General features: G+C 44.9%; 1 protein-coding gene across 1 annotated transcript in view; it reads right to left on the bottom strand.

Annotated features, from left to right (window-relative positions):
* The window catches only part of LOC147693515 (uncharacterized), a 134,723-nt gene that overhangs the window by 16,764 nt on the left and 100,171 nt on the right, over window positions 1–17,788 (bottom strand). The window contains exon 7 of the mRNA XM_086936036.1: window positions 16,952–17,014. Within this exon, the coding sequence (XP_086792162.1) occupies window positions 16,952–17,014 (63 nt within the window). The remainder of the gene's footprint in view (window positions 1–16,951; window positions 17,015–17,788) is intronic.

Raw genomic sequence — 17,788 nt, 5'->3', positions numbered from 1 at the left:
CATCTCCAACTGGATGGCTGCCAATCGCCTCCAATGCAACGTTGGAAAAACTGAGCTAATGCTTTTTGGAAAAGCGTCCATATTATGGTCCCCCGACTGGTGGCCCTTAGACCTGGGACCAGTACCCACCCCAAAACTAACAGTAAAAAATCTAGGGGTGAAGCTGGATCAAAATCTCACCTTGAAGGAGCATGTGAACGCAGTCGCTGGGGCATGCTTTCACACAATTGGTCTGTTAAGAAGAGTCTTCCCTTACCTTTCAGACAACTATAGAAAGACCCTAGTGCAGACTATGGTGATAAGTAAAATCGACTACTGCAATGGACTCCTTATACAAGCCAACGAGAGCGCTATTAATCGCCTCCAGGTAGTCCAAAATACAGCAGCAAGACTGGTCTTGAATGCCCCCCCCAGAACCCCCTCTAAACCCCTGCTGCGAGAACTGCATTGGTTGCCAATACGACAACGCACCAAGTTCAAGATCTGTTGCATTGTTCACAAATGCCTGTTCGGGAAAGGCCCCAACTATCTGTCCCAAAAACTACCCCTCTATAAACCTGACAGAGCCTTACGGTCAAGCAACCAATTGCTACTCAAAACTCCTCTGGTAAAAAAAAACAGACAAGGTGGCAGAGCCTTTTCCCTGGTAGGGCCTAAACTCTGGAATAACCTTCCAATCGGCCTAAGACAAACCTCTAACCATTCCTCCTTCAGGAAGAAACTAAAAACCGTCTTATTCATGGAAGAATAAATAATCCAACATCAGTCGACAACCACAACTTCTGGTAACAACAGCCATTTCATCCTGCGAGCAAAGCGCGGAGATACCTCGTAAGGGGTCGATTCTTGCGCTATACAAGAATATAAAATAAAATAAATAAATAAATTGTGTGGGATGCGGTTAGATTTCAAATACATGGCCCCACTGAAGTGATTAATGTTCCGAATGTGCTTAGAGTAAACATGGGGGATGTGATTAAACAAAATATACGTTATGATGATTGGGATATTCAGGCCGTAGAAGCATTATTCTCTGATTTAAAATATTATGCAGCTTTTGATGCTGAAGACTTATATTTAGATTCTGTTAATTATGGTGACTTATTTTGCTTCCAACATTATGGTAATCATTTTCTCCATAAGACGAATTCCAGGAGGGTTGCTGTGAATTACACGCAGTGGGAACACTGCCCAGCTCCATTAATAGGAAGCTCCAGTACATTTCTGAAAAAATACAGTTATTTTACAGATTTTAATCAATCGAATCCTGAGTCATTTTACTTCAGAATGACACAAAAGTCCATGTCCAAAGTTAGACTTACCGATACAAAGTTGCTGTATTCGAAGTCCTTTCTAGACAAATTGGCTGTAGATGGCTATGAGTTCTGGAAGGGAATAATTGACCTTAAATCAGTTTGGGGTACCAAAGATTGGCAGGTACAAGGCACTGAGGCTTTGCACCGTGCATGTATCATCCCGAATCACATGTTGTTTCTAAATTCTACTATTTCCCAAACAACATGCTTTGGATTGGCTACTTCTAAAAAATTAAATACACCTATTATCCCCGAATTAGAAGAATATTCAGGTTGGGGTAATTTTTCTGATTTGTCTATTCGTGAGATACAGTCTCTAATACACAATTCGTCCTTTAATGTATCCAGTTTGGATCCAAAGGGTTGGCTGTTGTGGCAAAGAAGTGCTGATTCTTGCCAACGTCGCTTTCTGGGGTTGACTGAAGGGTTCACACAAGTCAGACCAGATCCCCGTTTTGAAACTGATTATACCGTCACCACTTACTCTGTGGGGAAACTGTGTCAGAATTGGTTACAACATTCCACGTTAGCTGCAGTTAAACTACATCTGTCTCAGTTAACTGAAAATGTGGATTTAAATGATTTTATGAAAGGCCTAGCTAAGGGTAGATCTAAACGGTGCATTTATGCAGTTAACAATGAAATTTGGAAAGTTTCTCAAATTGAGGCTGCTAACCGCCTAAGGGCAATTGACCAAGCAAATTTGGAAAAAGTACTTGCAGTTGTGGATAACAGTATTAACATGCTTTCTTCCCGAATTTACATGTTGAACAATATTGTCTCTTCTGTTGTTGACATTGTGCATGATGAAGTGTCCGTATTGTATCATGGTCAAAATCAATTGCGTTCTGTTATGCAGTTTGCATGGACACTACAGACTCTGAAAGCTGGTCGAGTGCCTTGGAGTTACATGAACGTCTCATCACTATTTGCCCCATTTAATTTGACTGACAAGCAGCGCATGCTTTCCATGCGAGATGCATCATTTTGTATGTTACACATTGAAAAATGAGAATCTTTGCCCTTTCCTGTAGCTGAGGCAGCTGCTGCTACATGGCTTATCCATGGTATTATTACTTTACCATTTGCTCTGTATAAATTTACAAATTGTATGCGATATATTGCTAAAGGGAGGTATGAACCACTAGGCAGTGCTTTCCTACATGAGACATGGTCTTTACCATACACATACAGATGTCTGAAGGAAGGGAAGGAAGTGAATCTGAATGGTGAAGAATGCACACAGTCGCCTGACCGTTCACTGATATGCAGACACATCCAGTTGCATGGTTCTTGTAATCAGGACCGGCCTAATTTAGCGTGTGTTTTAAGAGGCACACCGGTTCCTGCAATAGTTCCCACATTCACTTTATTGACTAACGGTAGTTATTTACTTTTGAATAACGAGGACTGTAGTGGGTTAATGGTCGGTATCGCCTATGTGGTTACTGTATCAGAACGTGTGGTGTGTTGCAAGAACGTGTTATATCCACCCACGCATGGGAATTCAGATGTTTCCATCTGGCCGCGCATCCCAACCTTGAGAGCGGAGTTCAACGGTTTGAGCCGAATAAGAGCCCTTTTGTCTCAAAAAGAAGTGGCCCTGAGCTTGGCCCGTGAAACTTATGTCCTTCACATAGCTAACACACGCACAGAGGTGCAGGTACTTTTAAATACTGACTTGCCGTTTCATTTCTGCGAGCTGGTTCATCAAATCTTTAATGCCTCCTCCACGTCTGGACTCGCACATTTTTTTAAATTGGTTAGCAGTGGTCTCGTGACTACGTTTGAAAAAGTATTTGGTATTATCCCTGCGTTCTATCATTCTATATTCGCAAGTTTGTTTGGCGGATTCCCTGTTTTGCTGGCTTTGGCTGCAGGCGTTTTGGTGATATTTTGCTTTATAAAACATGGATGCCCATCCTGCGCAAGAAGCCGTCCAACAGCTCCTGATTCTGTTTCGTAATAGGATGCTTGATTACTATGGCACCTTGCCGCTTGCGACTTTAAGCACGGCTTTTGGATTATCATTTCGATTTTCCTATTTCACATGTGTCCAGCCTGTGTTTCATTGCCTGAGCTGTGATTTCGACTGGGCCATTGATTTGTGTCTCTGCTTGACGACTTCTCCTGGCGTCGATTTTGATCAGCTGATGAGCCCCGTAGTTGCTCACGAGTTGGTTTTTTCTGGCGAAAGGGTTATGGCCGTGGCAGCGATGCATGGACTAATGGGTCAGTGGGACATACCCGCAGCGGCGCATGACTTTCTGGCACATAGCGTTCTCGAGAACCCACTGAGTTGTCCTCTGATGTTGCTAGAGGATTCGGTGTTGGAGGAGCACGTATGTTCTTTCCCATTGCTTAATTGGATGGCTGAACTGTTTTCGGATGATGACAGTGATTTCATGTTGGAAGCTGTGGCTGCCTATTTTGCATATTCTATCCACCCCTGAGTGGCTTTGGAGACTTTCACTATTATGGCACGTGACTTTTTAGTAATTCTGAATGGGGCCTTTTCTTTTACGAACATTCGACTTTTATGTGTTCTGGGCCTATGGTTTTATAATTGGCCTCAAGTTCAAGATTTTTATATTTTTGTGTGGCCACTATAGGCATTCATACATATTTTGTATTATTGATTTTTATATACATCTACATACATTTAGAGTGGCTCAATATTGTTGAACTCTGCTTTCATGTTTTGCCTTTCTTATAGTATTGGCTTGTTTTTTTTTTCCTTTTTGACCGTCCTCGGATCATTGGGGGGGTGTCATATGGTTACTGCGTTTCTATATATTGTGTTAAGTTAGCATGAGTTTATTAAATGTTTAAACAGCACATTTTCCTTCGGCTTCAGTTTGCACACGACACCTAATTGTTATTGTACTTTCAACCTAGACGAAAGATGTGATTTATTTGAGAATAATATGTTATTGCTCTGATATCAGTTGTGCTTGGTACACTTGGTACAACTGTCTGCACACTGAGAACTGCACCCTCTAAGAATAACCTAACACAAGGTTGCTGGAGGCCTGATCCTCGCACCACATTAGACATAACACAAATAATGTTGCTGCCAACATTGGGCTCTACTTAATTCCTAAGTGCAATGCTCCTTTTAGCATTGATATTTTTCCTTAAAAGGTGAATACAACTCATTATGTTTTCATATTGACAGCATGCCTTACATTCATTGCATTTCGTAAAACCTGCTTTTAGTTCTAACCTGACTCCTTTTCCTTTGTGATGTCACTCCATAGAAGGTTATCTTTCCTCATGCAATGCTAGCTATATGTAATAAGTGGTGTCCTGGTCATGATTGTTCCATCAGGTTTGCACTTCACTAAATGCCATTCCTATGTTGTCACTTAGAGGTGGCATGTGTGGTCTTTTTAGTAGGGCAGTCACATGTGATATATCCTATGTACAGAATGAAGATGATTGTATCTGACTTTAGATGAACACAATAAAGATTATTGGATAGATATCCATTTCACACCAACTATATTTGTTATGTAATTTTGAAAGGGTTAGGTCCAGAATGACAAGTGCAGAGTTTTGTTTGAGAAAGGAGTGTTCACATTTCTTTTTAGACATGCTATCTGTTGCTTGCCTGATGAAGGCGCTTAAGTTACTGAAACACGCCTAGACACAACACAACAGGATCCATCCATGATCAAAGCCACTTAACTGTCTCTCACTTTGGACATATGTGTTACTTCATAATTTTTTGCTTGTTTTTTCATATATTATTGATTTTTTATAAATATTTAGACATTCATGGTCTTCCTTGTATGACTAATTTGAAATATTCTGCAATAATATTCCTCCATTAGTTCTATTGTCGAAGAAATATACATGTAACTATTGCTTGATTATAGTTATTCATTAAGAGATATTTATTCAATGGAGCATATATCTTGTGAAATCAAATGAAATACCAGCATTTGTGAAGCGCACAGTAACCTCCTGAGAGGTGTCCTGGCGCTGGGGGCTGTCGGAAAGATTAAGCGAGCTATTGCCCAGAGTCACATAGTGCTGGGTTAACCTGCCTCCAGAAGCGGAGATTGAACTGTGAACCTCATGGTCCAAGTCAGGCACCCTTGCCGCTGCACCACACCTCTTTCTTTTTTTTTTTATTTAAAGTTTTGCCAAGAAACATTACCAGGCCTGGGCACAAAAACTCTGCGGAGTCCCGCAAGTGGCGGAGTTCAATGCAAACTGCCATTTCTATAAGAGCGGCAACTTGCGCAGTTACCGTTCACGAGTTTTCTGCACTCCGTACGTTTTGTGGATTGCCGAGTGTAGAAAACTCTTCATATTCTGCGAGCGGAGTTCACCACCCAGGCCTAAACATTACATGCAGGATGCATCATATGTTTTTTTATAATTTGTACTAATGAAAGTCTTTTTTACATTATGTATAGGTCATCAATTAGCCTTTTTCAGTATCATGTTGCAGTTATGTCATATCATGCAAATTAGAACATTAATTGTCTCGGGATTTGTTATTTACAATAGTATTTTCCCTGTCTTTGGAATAGGTATAAGTAGCATGGGGTTTTATGATAGACACTCAAGTCCCTGCTACAAACAGCTTTCGCCTTGGGGAGAAGTCTTTAAGGTGAGTAACCACTCCTTCAATTCAGCCAATTGGCATTGGTCTCAAATATAGACACGCTACACCTCAAGGCACTCAATATCATTAGGTGGTCATGCCCCTACTATACACAGACTTCATCGTGTATAGATGTTTTTATGAAGAGCCTACTCATCCAGTCACCCCAATCCCACTTTGAACACACTTTTTATCATGGCCTTCATCTTGTGAGTAATATTTACAGAGAGATGACCTCCACCAGACACCCAAGCCTCATTGGGTGGCAAAGCTTGATCTACACATAGCCTTGAATGTGTTCAGAAGACTTTGTGGCGAGTCCAATCCTTAAAAACACCCAAACCCATTACACAGCCAACCTGCTACTGTGTAGAGACTTCACCTGTTACAAATGTCTTCCAGGAGAACCCACACAATCAAGACAGCCAGACCTCATTAGGTGGCCATGCCCTTACTATGCACACCAATCCCTTGTGCATAAATCATCATTGAGAGCCCACTCACTCCAGACAACCAAGTCCCATTAGCATGCAAAACATACTTTTACCTCCAGAAACCTAAGCCCCATTAAGTGGTGAAACCCCCATTACGCACTGGCTTCCTCTTGTACAGAAACCTTCATGGAGTACCCACTCCTACCAGACAACTAAGCTCCATCATGTGATCAAGCCCCTGCCACTCACAGCCTTTCCTTTATACAGAAGACTTCATTGAAAGCCCCTTTTTGGTGGCCAATTCCCTACTATGCAGATCCATCACCTCAAGACACACTAGTACCATTAGGTGACCAAGTTTGTACTATGCACAACTTTAGCATTGCGCAACAGTCTTCAAGGACTGAAGACGGCTGGAAAGCCAGAAACGGTCCTCAGAAGCTTGTTTCCGGTCCAGGGAAGGCATGGCTTGGCAGTTCGGGCTGGACTGTTCCCATGAGGCACAGGGTCAGACTGATTTGCATATAGCCATGTCTGAACTGGGGTGGCAGAGTGGGCTAAAGAACAGTGATGGATTAAACCCAGATCTTTTGACTGGGTGTGAGTGTTTGATTGGTTCAGATGCTCCATCCATTACCACCCCTTTTTGTACCACAGTCTTCAAGGAGAGCGCACTCTGTCCAGACAGCCAAGCCCCATTAGTCAGCCAAGCTCCTCCTACTTATACCCTAAGCTCAATTAGGTGAACAAACCCTTACTAGGCACAGCCTCTGACTTGTACTGATTTTTTTCCGGAGAACCCACCCCCTCAAAATACTAAACCACCTTTGGTGACAAAGCTCCTAGGCACTAACTTCCTTTACAGATACACAAACCCCATTATGTGTTGTAACCATTACTACACGCATCTTGCACTGTCATATGGTTACTGCGTTTCTATATATTGTTTTAAGTTAGCATGAGTTTATTAAATGTTTAAACAGCACATTTTCCTTCGGCTTCAGTTTGCACACGACACCTAATTGTTATTGTATCTTTCAACCTAGACGAAAGATGTGATTTATTTGAGAATAATATGTTATTGCTCTGATATCAGTTGTGCTTGGTACACTTGGTACAACTGTCTGCACACTGAGAACTGCACCCTCTAAGAATAACCTAACACAAGGTTGCTGGAGGCCTGATCCTCGGACCACATTAGACATAACACAAATAATGTTGCTGCCAACATTGGGCTCTACGCGGGTTTAAGATAGAGTTACAGGGAATGAATCAACGCACTTGATGCTTCGCATGCAGAGAGCCGGTAGCTGTTGATGTGATCTTCTCCTACTGACATGTAGAGGTATGGGCCCGCCCTGCTAAAAACCCAAATGAGACCTTCTTAGATATAATATAGTATGCTAAATAGGGTGCGCGAAATATAGGTGATACAGATTTCTATAGATTTTTGCATTATAATATGCTATCACCGTTCGCTTACTATGGACTAGTGACTATGCTGATAACTCTGATTTTTATAATATGTATGTTGGTATTATATAAGATACTGCGTTTGAGAACCTTGCATTGAAAAATAAATATTTCAAACTTGCACATGTGTTCTTTGACTCCCAGTTTTGGTTTGAAATGATTATATAACGAAAGAGTGTTCATGTGTTCCACGATACCTGAGGTAATCTAAGATCATGTTCTGGTTTGTCTAAGTCATTGGTCAGCTTGTTGTGACCAATGAGACACTGTAGCTAGCTCGGTAAGGGGATTTCTGACACTGAGGTGAGTTTTGGGTCATCCTAATTCACTGAGGTTCTAGATCTCTATGCACAGTTCTGTGGGAGAACGGAAACCATGCTACATGGCACCCATACGTTGTTGGCCTTATATCATGACACTCAAGTAGTATATCATTGAAACCTTAACCCCTTCATTCCTGTTTTCGGAAAACGGTGGTGTCGGACAACCTGCCTATTTTTAAAATAGGTCTTTTCAAGCTTGAATTCATCTAAAACGGTTTCCTTGAATTACTACCCAGTTGTGCTACATAGTGTTCTTTGTTTTTTTTTCAATTTCCTGTGCTAACATGGCACAAGCCGTGGACATCCCGCAGCATAGTCGCATTGCGGTGCGTGACCACTTGCGGGCTTTTAATGTCCCTGTGGTTCTTTGAAGATCTTGACTCCGTCTTACTGGGATTGGCCCTGAAAGCAGAACACTGCATCGTGGCTGGGGATTTCAACTTCCGGATGGATGATCCATCTGATGCGGTCGCTATTAAAATCTCTGAGGCCATGGCACCGCTGGGACTGCTCCCTTATCTGCAGGGGCCGACGCATGACAAGGGGCACACTCTTGACCAGGTTTTCTCGACCTCCCCTCTTGAGGTCCTTGAGATTATCCCGGTACTATGGTCAGACCATTTGCTGGCTAAATTTTCGATCAAAGGCACAGCTAAATCGGCTGTTGCCGCTCCACAGCAGCATGGTCGCACCCATAGGGCGTACCATCGAGTGACCCCTGAGATGCTGGCGCAGGCTGCCCTGGATCATCCCTGCCCCCTCTCTGGAGACCTGACGAAGGATCTGGAGTCCTTGCAGGCATGGCTTTCTGACAGGCTTAATGACCTTGCCCCGGAACTGGCCCCCCGTCTTACTCCCAAACGAGGCTCCGCCCCCTGGTTCACCGCAGCACTGTCGGCCAGGCGTCAGCAGTGCAAGGTAGCCGAAAGAGCCTGGCGGGTAAAATATGATTCGGAGGCTAAGCTGATCTACAAGAGCATGGTTAAGGAGTATCATCGGGACATTCGCCTGGGTAAGAAAGCCTACCTGGCAGGGAGGATAGAAGCTGCCTCCAATTCCTGCAAGGAGATTTTCTCTATAGTCAGAGAATTTATATCCCCACGTACTAACATCTCTGAGGAGAGACCCTCTGACTCTTAGGCCGCTGATCTTGCTAGTTTTTTTACTAGCAAGATCCAACTTATACAGGATTCTTTTCCATCGGCTGTCTCCGCGGAGCGAATTAACTCTGAAGCCAACCGATCGCCCCCGGCCTCGCCAGGCTTGACGCTGGGCGTATTTCCACCGATATCTGCGCCCGCCTCTCTAGCACTTATGGGCAATTTGAAATCGGGCTCGCCCCTGGACCCATGCCCTGCTAAAATTCTGGCTAAATTGGCCGAGGTGGTTAATCCATTGGCTAACCCGCTCCTGAATCTCTCGCTAAGTCAGGGAGTGGTTCCGCAGGCCTGGAAGCAGGCAATGGTCATCCCGCTGCTCAAAAAGCCTGGTCTGGATCCAAAGGCCCCAGTCAACTACCGGCCTATTTCTCTGCTACCGGCTCTTACAAAAATCGTTGAAAAGCACGTGCAGACGGTGCTGTCCAATTTTCTTGAGTCGAATGAGATTCTGCATGCCACCCAGTCGGGCTTTCGCCCAAATCTCAGCACGGAGACTGCACTCCTCGAGGTCTCAGAAACTATTAAAGGGGTTTTGGACAATGGGGGCAAAGCCATGCTGGTGATGCTGGATTTGTCGGCGGCTTTCGACACCGTCCCCCATGATGGTCTTCTCACAAGATTCTATGAGATAGGACTACGGGGGACGGTGTTCAGCTGGTTTTCCTCCTTTCTTGCTGGCCGCCGGCAAACGGTCTGGGCCTCGCCAGATTCCGCCGTGATGCCGCCTCTGGGAGTCGGGGTCCCTCAGGGCTCTATCTTGAGCCCGACCCTCTTTAATATCTTCATGACCCCTTTGGCGGCATTGGTGGATGCGTTTGGGGCCCGGATCGTATCCTATGCAGACGACACCCAGCTCCTCTTCTCGTGCAAGAGAGGAGGAGACTTTGATGGGGAGAGTATCCGGGATTGCCTTGGGGCTGTGTTTCAATGGTTCCAACTGAACAGCCTCAAGTGCAATTCCGATAATTCCGAGGTACTTTTCTTTGGGTGTGATACGGAGCCAGATTGGCAGGCTTGGTGGCCTACCAATATTTTCCCCCCAACTTGTTCATCCCAAATGGCTAAGAACTTGGGGGTCAAGATGGACAAGGGGTTCACTATGAAATCCCAGATCCTGGGCGTGTCGGGCATTTGCTTTGGCCTCCTCAGGATGCTACGGAGGTTTCTTCCCCTCTTATCGGAGGAGCACAGGAAGCTGACTGTGCAGGCCCTGATAGGCTCCAGGTTGGATTATTCTAACATTCTGTACCTGGGCCTGCCAGAGTACTTGCTACAGCGGCTCCAAGTTGTGCAGAATGCTGCGGCGAGAGCGATTTTTGGATTGAACAGACGCGCCAGTGCCGGGGGCTTGCTCCAGACTCTGCACTGGCTCCCAATCCGCAAGCGGATCGCCTTTAAGGCATTGACCTTGACAAATAAAGCCCTCCATGCGACGGGAGCAAAGTACCTCCAAAGGAGACTTTCCTTCTACCGACCGGCTCGCTCTCTGAGGTCAGAATCCCTGTTTTTGGCGACTGTCCCGCGAGTGAAGAGAGGTCGCTCCTTTGGACTACTGGCGCCACAGCTGTGGAACTCTCTGCCTCTTACACTTCGGGGAGCCACCAGCTTACTAGCTTTTAGAAAGGACCTCAAAACCTGGTTGTTCACCCAGTAGGCCTTTTTTTTGCTTGTTGTTTTCTTTCTGTTTGTGACATTGTCTCTTTTAATGTGTTATGTTAGTATACTGCAGCCTACCTTAAATAAAAGCGCTGGGACACTCTTTTTGAGTAGCCGCGCGCTCTACAAAAGCCATTTTAACATAACATAACATAACATAACATAACATGGCTGTGGTTCTGGTAGTGAGTGCGGAACATGCTTACCCGTACAAACTGTTTTATTCGTGGGTGACATTTCCGCCTGTGGACGCTAATTCTGGTATGTTCCATTCTTACACTACCTCAGCTGTACCGGTTGCGTATGCTCCGTACAGGGCACTGAAGGTTCCTATTGATGTTTGGCAGCATGGAGTTTGGTTTGGTGGCGCCCTACCACACGCTTTAACCGCTCCGAGGTTGGGTCCTTTGTCCATTCCGGGCACTAATTGGCCCGCTTTGGCTGGATTCACTCCTCACCCTAATCACGCCACTTGCTGCTCTGCGGCGACTTCATGAGGTCGCTGTGTCAGTGATTAGAGCGCTTGTTCATTACACAAGCCGTAATGTTCAGGACGCGGCCCCTAGGGGTGCGCAGCTTCGAGCAGAACAGGCTGGTTTGAAAATCAGTCCTGTCATGCTGAATTCTGTAATGGGCAAGAAGCCCCAGGATAAGGATGATTTTCCTTTCTGGCTTGCTGAGAAATTCGACCAGCTGGAGGCTGTGTTTCCTAATAAGAATCCTAGTGAAAAACACCGAATTCTTACACTTAGTTTACCAAAAGATTTGGCCCCTGAACTTGTTGACAGTGAGACCTGGGGTAAGACTTTTGCAGCGGTCTATTCGAGGTGCTATGGCACCCTGTCTGTGACCAACCTGTCTGCGGTCCTTAAACGTGTTCAAGATGATCACGGACCGGAGTCAGCGGTTGAGTTGGGTATGCGCCGGTGTGGCACCTTTGATATAGTTTGCGATCTGATCCTTGCGAATGTCAAGGGGGATGCAGTGAACTTTCAGGTGGCTAACGCTTTGGCGTTAATTCCCGAGGCAGAGAAACCCCGTCAGTTAGCAAGGATAATTGTGGCGGCTTATAAAACGGTTGGCCGCAATGCAAAGGGTCTTAAGACTTTTTCTGATAAAGAGAAAAAGCAGCACCAGGGACAGTCTTCGGAAACAAGTGGTCAACCCAAGTAAAAGAAACAGAATTGGCCTAAAAAGCAGAATCAGGGTAAGCAACAACAACAACAAACACAGGTTTCTACTCCTGCGTCTACGTTGCCTGCGCAGTCGGATCGAGTTTATGATTTGCGCGATTGCGCGATGATTAAATCACCTGAAATGTTTCAGGCTTCTGACCAACGCTCTCCTCGTTCCTTTCAGGACTCATCGGCTCCGTCAATCAGTAGTGGAGGGGGCGGCAGGGGCCGGGGTGGCCAGCAAGGACGTGGTCAGCCCCGCCCGCGTAACGGTGGAGATCAGCAGGAAGGCACTACGCCCAAGAGACCACAGTTTGCCACGAAGAAAGTCACCGCCTTGACAGCTCGTCGATATGCCCCAGATAGTGAGAACACGGCTTCGGAATCTGACGTGGGCTCTGACCTTGCTGGACAGCGCGGCGGAGATTACCATAGTGAGAGAGGCCCTCCGTCCACTGTTGAAGGTGACAGCGACTGACACTTATGTTGTAATTGAAACAGCTGATACGCATGTTGCTCCCCCTGAACGTCTTTTTGAAATTGTCCTGTTAATCGAAGGTGACATGCAGCGAACTGTAAAAGGGGTATTTTGGGAAAATCTTTCGTCTACGTATGACATTTGGCTTTCGAAGGCTGACTGGCCCCCGCCTTTTGTTCTCGCAGCTCCGCGAGGGGAGGAGGTGATCCTCCCCAGTTTCGCGCACACTGTATCGAGAGTGGAAGCGCTGCATTTTGCAGAAGAGTGGGCTCTGGCACTTGCGCCGGCTGTGTACCGCAATCAGTGTGGCTGGGATAAATTGTCTCCAAGCCACGAGATTCCTTTACGGTCTCAGCCGCAGCCTCAACCTCAGTATCCCCTACGACGTGAAGCCAAAGCTTCAGTCACGGCTATCCTTGAACAATTGGAATATCAAGGTGTAATTGAAACGTGTGTGTTACCGATGAATAACCCCCTTTTTACTGTAAACAAACTGGACGGCTCATATCGTTTGGTTTTGGATTATAGGCATTTAAACTCGCATTGCCGTAACTGTGCAGTTCAGAATACTCACGGCTCTGCTTTAGTGAATAGTCTTGAGCGTAAACGGTTAAAAAACACGCTTGACATTTCCAATGGTTTTTATGCCCATAGATTAGATGGTCTAAGTTCCCAATGGACCAGCTTTACTTGCGGCGGTGTGCAAAAAATGTTTTGGCATCTCCCGATGGGCTATAAGAATAGTCCTGGAGTATTCTCCGCCCGCATAGTCTCTCTTTTGGAGGGAATCGACCCAGTTGCTTGTTCGTATGTGGATGACATTTATCTCACAGACGACGATCTTTGGGAGCATCTGTGTCGAGTTAATAACATAATTTGTAACTTTGCAGACATAGGTTACAAGTTTAACTTTGCAAAATCGCACATTGCAGAGTACACAGTGTTGTTTCTTGGCTACGAGCTTAACAACGAGGGAAAGGGGTTGGCACCTCACTTCCTGGAGAAATGCGCACAGTTGCGTTCTCCGACAACACTGAAAAAATTACAATCTTTACTGGGCTTTTTGAATTTCGGGAGGACTTACATTCCGGAATATGCCCAGCGTATCAAGCATTTGTAAGCTTTGATACAACCATCTTTTACCAAATCATGCTGGCTGCCTGAGCATTCAGCCATTCTGCAGTCTTTGCAGGCTGATTTGCTAGCTTCTGAATACTTACAGACTCGTGATAACCAGACCAACCTGGTGATAAGAATTATCCCTGGGGCGGTGGGTTTCACGTACCTGACTTTTAATGAAGGGGATACAGTACCTATTGCTTACAAGTCACACTTTTACACTTCGTCTGAACTGCGTTTTTCCACTGTGGAGAAAGTTTTAACGGCTGTTCAGATGGCTATTCTTAAAGAACGTGCCCTGTCACAAGGAAAACGCATGTTGGTTGTTACCCCGTGTCCTGCCTTGGAGGCAGTTACGAAAGCCAGTGTACCAAATTCCAAAGCTTTGCACCATAGGTGGATTCAGTGGGCTGCATCCTTGACATCCCAGGATGTCACGTTTATTTTTGACGCCACTTTACGGTCGCAGGAGTATTTACAGTATGAATTTGTTCATCCTGCTCCTTTAGCAATGCGGCCGTTGGAGGATTTCCATTGCATCATTTACACTAATGGTTCGGCGCAGGTTGCGCATGGCTCTAAACATGCCTACGTTTCCGCATGCGCCATTGTGGTCGGTGCCATGGTGAACAATGAGTTCAAGTCCAGTGTCGTGCACACGCAGACGCATGGGGACTGCACCGCACACTTAGCAGAGCTTCGTGCTCTGATGCTTGCATTGGAGTACGCAGATCCTAGTGTGACGACTTTAATAGTAAGTGACTCTTACTACTGTGTCCAGTCTTACAATGAAAACTTGTTCTTTTGGATTCAGAATGAATTTCGTGATTCCAAAGGTAGCACAATAAAACATAAAATGATCTGGGTCCGAGTGGCGGAACTTAAAGAGAAGTTGCCACTCGTGTTTGTGATTCATACTCTTGGCCATCAGCGCGTGGGGGTCCACGCTGTTGGTAATTCGCTTGCTGATGAAGCAGCGAAGTCAGCGGTATCGAAATACTTAGTTGCAGCAGTCACGAGGTCCAAAAGCAAGATAGATGATGACATATTGGCAGCTATTGCTACCACCGAGAAGGGAGGTAAATATCCTACGGGGTTCCCTTCGAAGTACACATACCACTTAAGTCCCGATAAGGTTCCTTATGTGAAAATTCCTGATGTTGGCGAACGTCTAGTTCCCAACTCGGATCGCAGGGCTGGTTTGATTACAGCGGCTCATGAAGGTGTGGCGTCTGCGCATGCGGGCGTCTCAGCCACTGTAACTCAGCTACAACAAAGGTTCTGGTGGCGGGGACTGTACAAACAGACGCGCGAATATGTCCTTCAATGTGACGTTCGCCAGCAGATTAAACCTTCAACTGCTGCGCGTCCGCCTCAGACACAGTTGTATATCTCTAATAAACCGCTTGGTTGCGTTTATTTGTATCACTGCGGTCCATTTTCTTCTGATACTGCATACAAGTACATCTTGGTAGCAGTTGATTCATGCACACGCTTTGTATGGGTATGGCCACATCGGAGCGCTGATTCACGGACTGTCATCAAGGATTTGCGAGTCTTTATAGGGATTTTTGCCTGTGGTACCTTCCATTCGGATCAGGGTCCGGCTTTCGCCTCTAAGGCGTATAAGGATGCTATGGTTTCATTGGTGGTCCAAGTCAAGTTTTCGAGTCCGTACAGACCCGAGGGTAATAGTGTCGTGGAACGAATGAACCGTGACTTAAAGCAATCTTTGACAGCTCGAGTTATAGGCACTGGCAGAAACTTGTTGGCCCACCTCAATGGCGTGCAGCGTGAGCTTAATAATCTCCCTAGAAGGTCTCTGGGTGGGCGGACCCCGTACAAAATGCTCTTTGGTATCAAGATGTATGTACCTGACCTCGACAGGCTAGACTGCGAGGCCCAGGCCGCGGCCTTTGACGTAGATGAACATTGCAATGTTTTACAGGATCTACAAAAGACCAGAGACAGTCTAGCTAAGGAACATTTGCCCTCCACATCGGATGATGCGTTGCAGATCCCGGTAGTTGGCTGGCTACCCCAAGTTGGAGAACTGGTTCGAGAGAAGATCGATAACAAGAAAGAGTTTGGTCCCTCATATCGTGCACCAGTTCGAGTTCTTGGAGTGAAGGGCACAAGAACAGTCATTTTACCACCACTTCCAGGTCGTAAGGAAAACAGATTTATCTCAATTGACAATGTCAAGACACACAGGGTGGCCGATTCTTCATAGCATGACACCGGCTGTATCCTGTCCTTCCATGGTGAGGCACTCTGTGCTGGCTATTACTTCTGGTGCAGAACAGGAGGTGTCCCTCGAGATGCCTGCTATTTCCAGTCCTTTATTAAATACTATTTCTGTTACTAACATTGATGAGCTGAACTACACCTATCCTGCTGATTTATCAATGCCTGATTTGCAGACTCGTTTGGCCGACCAGTCCGGATTCTCTTTTGACTCTGTTTCGGAACTTTCAAAGAAACCCTCAACTATTGCGAAATATGCCACTTTGTTTAAAAAACATTTTTTAATTCCCCCTTGGACTTACATTTGGTTGATTCTATTTTCATTTTATCTTTTTATGTCAATTGGTATTGTGTTTTATTTTTTCCGCCTGATCGATGGTCATTATGTCAAAGAAAGAACAGGAATTCGGTACCTTAATGGAACATTGGCCCCTCTTTCCTCCTCACATTCAGCACACAGACTGAAACGAGAATTGAATACAGTCAACATTACTGCTTGGCCTGTCCTTGATGGGATTGTGTGGGATGCGGTTAGATTTCAAATACATGGCCCTACTGAAGTGATTAATGTTCCAAATGTGCTTAGAGTAAACATGGGGGATGTGATTAAACAAAATATACGTTCTGATGATTGGGATATTCAGGCCGTAGAAGCATTATTCTCTGATTTAAAATGTTATGCAGCTTTTGATGCTGAAGACTTATATTTAGATTCTGTTAATTATGGTGACTTATTTTGCTTCCAACATTATGGTAATCATTTTCTCCATAAGACGAATTCCAGGAGGGTTGCTGTGAATTACACGCAGTGGGAACACTGCCCAGCTCCATTAATAGGAAGCTCCAGTACATTTCTGAAAAAATACAGTTATTTTACACATTTTAATCAATCGAATCCTGAGTCATTTTACTTCAGAATGACACAAAAGTCCATGTCCAAAGTTAGACTTACCGATACAAAGTTGCTGTATTCGAAGTCCTTTCTAGACAAATTGGCTGTAGATGGCTACGAGTTCTGGAAGGGAATAATTGACCTTAAATCAGTTTGGGGTACCAAAGATTGGCAGGTACAAGGCACTGAGGCTTTGCACCGTGCATGTATCATCCCGAATCACATGTTGTTTCTAAATTCTACTATTTCCCAAACAACATGCTTTGGATTGGCTACTTCTAAAAAATTAAATACACCTATTATCCCCGAATTAGAAGAATATTCAGGTTGGGGTAATTTTTCTGATTTGTCTATTCGTGAGATACAGTCTCTAATACACAATTCGTCCTTTAATGTATCCAGTTTGGATCCAAAGGGTTGGCTGTTGTGGCAAAGAAGTGCTGATTCTTGCCAACGTCGCTTTCTGGGGTTGACTGAAGGGTTCACACAAGTCAGACCAGATCCCCGTTTTGAAACTGATTATACCGTCACCACTTACTCTGTGGGGAAACTGTGTCAGAATTGGTTACAACATTCCACGTTAGCTGCAGTTAAACTACATCTGTCTCAGTTAACTGAAAATGTGGATTTAAATGATTTTATGAAAGGCCTAGCTAAGGGTAGATCTAAACGGTGGATTTATGCAGTTAACAATGAAATTTGGAAAGTTTCTCAAATTGAGGCTGCTAAGCGCCTAAGGGCAATTGACCAAGCAAATTTGGAAAAAGTACTTGCAGTTGTGGATAACAGTATTAACATGCTTTCTTCCCGAATTTACATGTTGAACAATATTGTCTCTTCAGTTGTTGACATTGTGCATGATGAAGTGTCCGTATTATATCATGGTCAAAATCAATT

The sequence above is a fragment of the Lissotriton vulgaris genome, chromosome 8, assembly GCF_964263255.1.
Source record: "Lissotriton vulgaris chromosome 8, aLisVul1.2, whole genome shotgun sequence".
Classification (NCBI taxonomy): domain Eukaryota; kingdom Metazoa; phylum Chordata; class Amphibia; order Caudata; family Salamandridae; genus Lissotriton; species Lissotriton vulgaris.
The sequence above is the reverse complement of the archived record's forward strand: the minus strand, read 5'-3'. Positions and strand labels throughout refer to the sequence as shown.